Below are 9,055 nucleotides of genomic sequence, written 5' to 3'. Positions count from 1 at the left end.
CCCAGTGTCCCTGGAGGAATTAAAGGAAAATATTCGAGAGGAAATGCGAAACATTTCACGAAACACTTGTGAGGCCGTCATTGAAAATTTCCGCTCCAGGTTGCAGCAGTGTCAAAATAGTCAAGGATCACATATGGACGATGTTATTTTTAAGAAATAAAATCCCGATTTGTGTACTTTAATAATAAATTTCAACTTTTTATCTCACATAAGTAGTTTTTTTTTAATCATCATTTGAAATGTAAACGAACTTTTGGACCACCCTGTACCTATGTATCAAGTATTAATATTTTAATCCATTCTTTTAGATATGCGGAATATGGAACTATTTTAGACATTCGAGATCGAGTATTGCTCAAGGATGGTTGCAGTATTCTCAGCACGGTCGGTGGTAGAAGATTTAGAGTTCTTTCTGGTGGAGAAAAGGATGGTTACGATACAGCACAAGTGGAATTTCTCAGGGATACCGTTGTACAACAAGATCAATTATTAAACCTTCTGGAGCTTCATGATAAGGTAAAAATTATACAAACAGTATAACAAAATACAATAAACCGAATTTTAATCAAGTTTTCCGGCCGCAAAAATTATATATTATTTTTATTTACATTATAACACAAAAATATGAACTTACAATTTTTAGAATTTCTGTATATTCTCATTTGACAATCAAATTATAACGTTATCTTAATTTTATTATGCCAATTTTTGATTTTAGTTATTTCTTTTTTTCATTCTTTTTTCTTTTTTAAATATTCTTATCTGTAATATTAATTCGCTAAAAAGAGGAAATAAAAATACACTTTGTATAACGACAATAAAAATACAATCAATTTTTTGACAATTTACTTATCTCCTTAACTTTACAGGTACGAGCAAAAGGCCGAAGATGGTGGGACACAGTGTCGATCTCTCAGAAGTCCGAGATTCAACGAGTGTTCGGACGTATGCCAGACGTGGAAGAGGATTGGCCACGTTTACCGGATGGTCCATCATGGGCATGGTGGTTACTTGCAATTTTGCCATTGGGACCGCAGCTGCAGGTGGGTATTTTGGGCACTACTAGTTTGGAGAAGCGGCTACGAGCCATTGAGAAAACTCTTGATCACATGGAGCAAAGACAACTGACAATCGCGGCTGCCCCTTCCGAGCAAACGACGACATCATCAAGCATCTGTAGAGACGGAAGAGCAATTACAGAGACAGCAATGTCAGTCATTCAGCAATCATAGAAAGCAACAAAGTATCGCGATACTTTAGAAGCACCAATGCCATTCTGTGGCCTGGAAATAGGATCGCGAATCCTATATCTCGCATTCTGCGAAGAAGTTTCAAGTAGTAAGAGACAGCAATCTTAAGTAAAAAGTAATTACTTCAAAAGCTATAAAATTTATTAAATGATTCTTTAATTTGGCTAGCAAAGTTTGATATATCATTTGATAGAATCGATCAAGACATAGAGATGTGCAAATCAAGATTTTTACATCGAATCGAATTTTATTTCTTTATTTGGATCTTCAAATCGATCCAAGTTGACAAAATTTCTCCTGAATCAAATGGAATTGTTAAAACGTGGCTTTTAATTAACAACATATTATTAGATTAAATACTAATATATAGATAATAAAAAAATTTTCTTTCTGTTTTACTTAGTAGCAAGAAATATGGTTTTATAAGATTATCGATAAGTGTACACTGAGAAAAATGGTCTGGTTGGATTAAACAGTAATTCTGGTAGAAAATGGACGAATCAGAATTTTCTGGTTATGTCTTTTAGAATTCTAGTTGAGATAACTAGAATTCTGATTAATATAATTATTCTGGTAAAGATAAGAATTCTAGTAAATTTTACTAGAAATATAGTATCAACCAGAATTCCGGTTATCTCAACTAGAATTCTAATAAGTTTAACCAGAAATTTCTGATTCGTCCATTTTCAACCAGAAATTTTTTTTAGTGTATGTGATTTCTATTTGAACCTCTTAAATTCCAAATTTTTTAGTTGAATTTGAATCATAAAGACTTAGATCTGAATAGAATTGAATCTTAATTCGATTTAAATCGATCCATACTTCGCACATCTCTATTAAGACATAATATCTTTTTCCACAGAGTGCAAGTCTTGAATGTTGCATTTACTAAGCCTATATTTACGATCTTATCGCATTCTGATGGGAGATACGATATTTCTCTACAGCCATGTCACAGGAGGGCATTTTTGTCAGTTACTTTTTAAGCTACTAATTTAATTATCGAATCTTTTCTACGTCGATCTCTCATCCGTCGCTCTCGCGACGAACGATTGACCCTTCGACTCTATTTAACGTACAAAACATCTATGAGATGCGTGAAATCTTAGAACGCCTCGAATGAAAATTGGGTCGATCGATCAGCGAACACACCTATCCTTCGATTTCGTTCGAAGAAGTTTCGAGCGGCTCCTTCTCTCTCTTTTTAGATCTAGCAAGGAAAGTTTGGAAGTATCTTTCACTGATTTTGATAACCTTTGAACGTTTCTATTATTTTTTAACAGTTCTATAGCATATTCGATACTTATTGAAATCGATGAGGCACATTTCCAGACATTTCCGAGTAAGTTAAGTTTTAATTCGAGCACCTTACACCTCGTGCTCGTTATCTTCTTTTGGGCGCCTTATCGATGAAGTGACGAAAAGAAATGGATTCGGCTAAACTGCGAAGTGATAATTAATTATTATTAGTTTAACTTACAAGGAAAGGGACCCAACAGTTCTCCTCTGATTTTGATGAGCTTTGAATACGTTGTTTTTTAGACAAATAAATGGCACGCATTTTTTTATACGTGTCCTATCTCACTTTTAAAGAGTGAAATACTTTTTTAAAAAAAAATCTTTTTTCGAAGCAAATATTATCGAAACTAAGAGATAAAAAATGTTTAAAATAAAAGTTAGATGATTTTAAGAGTACTTTATAATTATAATAAAAAACATTTTTGAAAATTATTTATTTACATATCCCTACCACTTAACTTTGTTTTCTAAATTTAGATTTTTTTTAATGATACAATTAAAGATTATTTTAAGAATTAATTCAATCATATACGAATTCAACTGAATCAAATATAAAGTTATTTTCCAAAGTATCATTTTTGAAAAATAATTACAAACGCCTTTATACTTATAACATCCGTATTCCTTTATGCTCTCGATTTTTTACGCAGCACGTTTTACTGCGCATTTTTACATAACAGGAAATAACTGTATAAAGTATACAAATCTATTTCTCAAACACTGTGTATACGTAATAATCACGGAAATTTTTATCGTGCACTACTAGACAATACTCACGTTGTCACATTAATGTTTGAATGAAATCTTAGCGTCAAAATTGAAGGTATAGCAGAATGATGTACACGCAATGAAATTATGCACATATCTATTGCAGTAAAGTTAATAAGCGTACATGTTGCGCGATATCTATTAATAAATTGAAAATTGTGCGATATACGGACTTATCTTGCGTCAGTGTGGCATGTCTCATCGGCCAAGGTACGTTATTGTTTACATGAATAACATTTCGCATTTATTCTTTTTTATTATTTTTGTTTTTCATTATTATATTATTTTATCTTTGTTATCTTGGTAGGTCTTGTTTAACCTTTTAATGTTGAGCGGAGATGTATCACTCCGAATAACATGGAAGATAATAATCGGTCTGTAAATTTTTGTAGAGAAATACGTTCTTCTGGAAACATAAAAAATAATAAGTGACTTGTCAATTTTGAAAAAGGGATACGTTCTTTTCGAAGGATATTTCTGCCCAGAAGTCGAAGTCGATGGTATACTTTGTGGATTGCAATAGAATCGTGGAGAGTTGAACGGTAAGAACTTCTTCGAGTTAATAATGAATAATTAATAATTTGTCCAGATAAATAGACTTTAATTGTAATAGTTATATAAATAATAAAATAAAAGGGATTATATATAGAAAATTTGTAATCACATAATATTTAATTTTATTTTACAGATTATCAATAAAAAAAAAAGAAAAAATAAGAAGAAAAAACGATATGAATATAATGAAACAAAGGAAAAGCCGATGTAAACCGATACAAGTTATTCGTGTGTATTTATATATTATAATTTAATTAAATACATACGAATGTTTTAACGTTTTATTTGAATATCATGACAGCAGTCCATAGTCGTCAGATCATTGTTAACCTATATCAATATTTGAAATCCTCTAAGACGTCTGTTGTATTTTACCGAATAAAACAAACCGTACATGTTAAAAATATTTCACTAAAATAATCGAGTAAAAAGAAAGTTAATATAATCAAATTAAAAGTTATTATAAGTCAAATTCAATAAAAACCTTGCATGAATTCAGATTAACAATGGTTTGTTACAAATATGATGTGACTACAAAGAGGTGTCATAACTAAAAAAGAAGAAAAACTAAGAGAAAATGTAGTTTCCACTGCTCTAACAGAAATATTAAAATAAATCTCCAAGTGACCGTTCAATTATTGTTGAGCACTAAGCACGAGAGAGAGTGTGCCACTCTTGCTCAACGTTACCAATAACTCGAAGGTCGATATTCTTTTGCAATTAGGATCAGATCAAAGATTTCTCATACAGGACTTTCTCTAGCGACGGGCGAAACCGACTGCTTAGCTATGCAATAGGTGGGTGATTCACATGAGCAAGGAGAGTCAGAGAACGGGAGAGATAGGAAATAATCATACAAAATTAAGTGTAACAAATAATAATAATTTAAGAATTACGCGATATAAGACGTCGATTATAACATACGTGTAATACCGAACACGGCAACAGCGACGCATTCGATGCATTTTATGTGCAAAAGAATAATTTCAGAATCAGTGGAATGTGAGCTTCCAGAGAAATTAATAATTAAGTCTCACACAAACGCACAGCTCTCGCACAGTTGAATCGAGACTCTCACTCTCAAGATTATAGATTATAGATTCCGAACGTGAGCGAGAAGTTATCACGCGGCAATTAATCGTTTTGTCCCGAACGCATAAAAAAAGAAGGAGAAAAAAGAAATAAATCTTTATTATTAACATTATTTGATTATTTATAAATATAATATGGATGATCTTTTATTACAAATAAAAAAGGGTGATACAATAAAATTGTATTATAATATGATTGTGTTACAGTAATAAATATGAATAAAGTTACAAGTAAAATGCAAATATAATTTATTTCATTTTTTTATGGTTTAAAATCCTAACAAAGATGTGAAAAAAATGTTGTATACAAAGAGATTTTTTATACCATCCTTTAAACTGCCGTAAATATTGCATGTTGTTTTTAAAATGTTTTTGTTTAAACAAAAATTTACAGGTGTATTAGTCTTTTGATTTAAAATCTAAATAATCACTTTTACCCCCCTCCCCCATGCATATTTAAATAAATTGCTAAATCTTGACAAATTGAAAAGGCGTTATAATGATTGTAATTTTAAAATAGAATCTCTTGAATGAAATTTAACTTCTAAATCTAAAGGCATGAGTAAATGTTCAAAAATTATTTCATAAAAATTATTTCAAAAATTATTTCATAAAATTCTTTCATAATCGAAAACCGAGAATGGCAGAAATGATTAATTCGACGTCAAATCTACACCGATTCGATGAGTCATTTCTCGCTGGATTGGTAGTCTTTTGTATCTATCCACACATATCTTTGTAAAATTAGTTTTATTATGGCCCTAACTCCAGAATGTGACAGTGTAGATTTTGAAAGATCTGACGCCAAAATTGCTTCGTCACATAAGGGCGTGAGATCGGAATACTTGTGTTGTAGTATAGCTTCATATTAATGCCTGATACTCGTATTTCTGTTAGTTGTATCATTTTCTCGTCTACAAGAATGTATGATACAGATAATATGTATAAAGGCGTTAATTCTCCGAAAACAATATTTTGTAAAAAATACCTTTATCATGGTTAAATTTGTACTTTAAAAGTAGTGAAGTATAGTAAAATAATGAAGTATATTGAAGTGGTGAAGTATAATAAATACATAAATAAAATTTATATAAAGTTAAATAAAATTTATTATATAAATAAAAATTAAAAATTATTGTTGTCATTGATTTATTATTATAAAGTACTCTTAAAATCTTTTATTTAAAAAAAAGTTTTCTATTTTTTATAGTTTCGACGATATTCGTTTAGAGAGAAAATAATATTTCTCTCTAAATATGTGGTTGTGAGAATGTAGTTACACAAATTCCCCCTTATTTTATATATACAACTATATTAGAAGCTCATCAAAATCGGAAACACTTCCATGTTTCCTTGTTAGAAATAAGAGGTATGATATTTATTTTTACGCGCAATATATCATTATTTATAATATGTAATAATAAGTTATATTATTCTGAAATTATTATTATTATTTGATAATTTTTTAGTAATGTAACAAAATTAATTACGACACGAGAGAACAACATTAATCCATAATATGCAAAAATTTATATAACGTTGATAGCTAGGTTAGTAACATATCTGATTGTGAGGGATTCTCGGTAAAAGGCGTTTCCTCGGTAAGGCGTTCCAATTCTCTTTGCGCTATCGCAATATGCAAATCTGTTCTTCCAAAACGTTATATACATAGATATTTATTATGTATATCTATATATATGTATACACACATATTTATGTATACACGTTCGAACGCGTACGCGTGGTAATCAGGAAGTAAGTCATCCTGTTTTAAACATTTCAATGTGTGTCATGATGCACAAACCTACTTTAATATAATAATGTATAATACACATATCGAATGAAATTAAAAATTTAACGAAACTTCGATATATAGAATATATACACACAAATTCAATGATTTTAACTATATTATTTTACTTAATCGATTAATTTAAATTACAAAAATAGCTCTAAATTATTTTTATTAATCTCAGTTTCTGTAGACACGAAAACACATAATTACAACATTTTAATTTACTAATTACAAATTTTTTCGTTATCATTTTTACTATAATAAGAGCTTGTAAAATTTCTGTTCAAAGTATATATTATTTATTTTATTTGATTATATATTTTTAATATGTCGTACGCATGTTAAGGGGCTTACTTCCGTTACACGTAGATGCATCGATATCTCTCGTGCACGAAAATTCGTTAGTGAGCGAATGCACCAAGTAGAAAGTTATATTTTTCATGAAAATGCTCACAGCTATCATGACATGAGCTATTTTTCAAGACATATACATATACGTATAATCATACATAAAACCAGGATTATGAGAACTTTTGATCAGTTATTATATTAGAATAATAGTTAACTTCTTCATTAGTTTCTTAAAAATATTAAATATAATTTATAAGGAGAAATTTTGAAATATTCTATATGCAAATATTTTTTTTACATATAAAATGTCAGAACATAAATTATTGTGAGCAGATGCTATTGAACATTTTTAACTAATTTATGACGTAATGCACATGTTGCAACAATATTTCTACATTCACTGGTGCAATCGCTCTACGAACGTTTCACGAGTCTGCCGGTACAATCACGCGCGAAAGCGCGATTGTAGAAAGAAGTTTGATATCTGCGAAATAAATTATTCGAAAAAGCGCAAATATTCTCGAACGAGAACGAGATCCTTCTCGGTTTTTCGATGTCGTTGCACGAATCACGGGAATTTTCCGGATCGGATAAACGATCGCCGTACTGATTTTATACAACAATGGCTGATTCGCAAGTTCCACGGCTCGAAATTCCGAAATCTTTTTATACCGCTTAGGTTTATTCCGTCGCTCGTAAGATTTTCCGATTATGCTAGCACGTAATAATTTATTCATGCGGCTTTTCGTACCGTCGAGACATAGCAATCGCCTATAAGGACTAAGGAACTAGAAATGTCATATCAATTGCGTGATCAAGTATTTGTGAGAAACATAGATAAGTAAGGTTGTTGTTATTCATTATCGCAAATAATTTTAAATTATTAAACATTAAATTGATCCTACTAATTATTATTGCTAATGAAGAAGAGAATATTCGAAAGGAAATTATATTTTTTATCTTTTCAATGACTTATCCCAGCATGAATGTAACTACTACATAACATAGATAAATGTATATTTACTTATATGTTATACAGTAGTTATATCTATATTTGATAGGATTAATTTTTGGTTGTTATTTCATATATGAAACATCAATGAATAATTACTTTAAAATACTTTATTTCTTGTGAAATATTTTGTACAAATATTATAGATACGTTTTATATCAATTTATACTTATAATACTCAATTAAATTTGACCACGATGTAATAAGTTTTTTCATTAAGTAAATTAATAATTAGAAAAAGAATCAATATGTTTAAATATCAATGTATCTCTTAAATATTATTCAATTTGGAATATTGCATCATTTAAATAGAAAATTGAATACCAAATGTTTATTATCTTCTTTCATATATTTTGAACAGGATATCTTAACTCTTCTGACAAATTTTTAAAAATTGATTTTCAATTCTTCTATTATTTATCAATTATAACAAAATTTTGTTATTAGGAGAAATTTCAATTTACACATATTTAGCACTAATGTAGCTGTCCAATTTTAGATATACAATTTTTAAATTAATTAGAAATCTTATAAATCTTAAATTAAATCTTATAATTCTTAAATAAAATTATATTTAACATTAAATACAATATTAATACGGATTATTATAAAATACTTTCTTGTTGAGAAAGTGTACTGTTGTACTATTATTACATGTAGTATACATACAATATAAACCTGTTTGCACGATAATAATAACGACAATCATTACGCGAATTGATGTACCTTATAAGTACGTCCACTTTTGTGAAAGTATGAAAAGTATAATTAAAAGAATGATAGAAAAGTATAATAGAAAGATTTTTATTTGATCGACATAACGCGGTACTCTGTCTCAGCGGCAACTCAATATGAGAAGCATCCTCTATCTAGATTTATATCCTATTCTCTAGACTTTTATGAAATTGTGAATCATGCATTGTGATATTACTAT

The 9,055-nt window shown here is 29.4% G+C and overlaps 1 protein-coding gene across 1 annotated transcript in view; it reads left to right on the top strand.

Annotated features, from left to right (window-relative positions):
• LOC108759654 (LON peptidase N-terminal domain and RING finger protein 3) overlaps positions 1-1,569 on the top strand; it is a 41,949-nt gene extending 40,380 nt beyond the window's left edge. Inside the window, exons 8-9 of the mRNA XM_018505184.1 lie at positions 309-516; positions 870-1,569. Of these exons, the coding sequence (XP_018360686.1) occupies positions 309-516; positions 870-1,232 (571 nt within the window). The 3' untranslated portion in view covers positions 1,233-1,569. The remainder of the gene's footprint in view (positions 1-308; positions 517-869) is intronic.
• The last annotated feature ends 7,486 nt before the right edge of the window (positions 1,570-9,055 follow it).

This window comes from Trachymyrmex cornetzi, unplaced genomic scaffold (assembly GCF_001594075.2).
Source record: "Trachymyrmex cornetzi isolate Tcor2-1 unplaced genomic scaffold, Tcor1.1 scaffold200, whole genome shotgun sequence".
Taxonomy (NCBI): domain Eukaryota; kingdom Metazoa; phylum Arthropoda; class Insecta; order Hymenoptera; family Formicidae; genus Trachymyrmex; species Trachymyrmex cornetzi.
The sequence above is the reverse complement of the archived record's forward strand: the minus strand, read 5'-3'. Positions and strand labels throughout refer to the sequence as shown.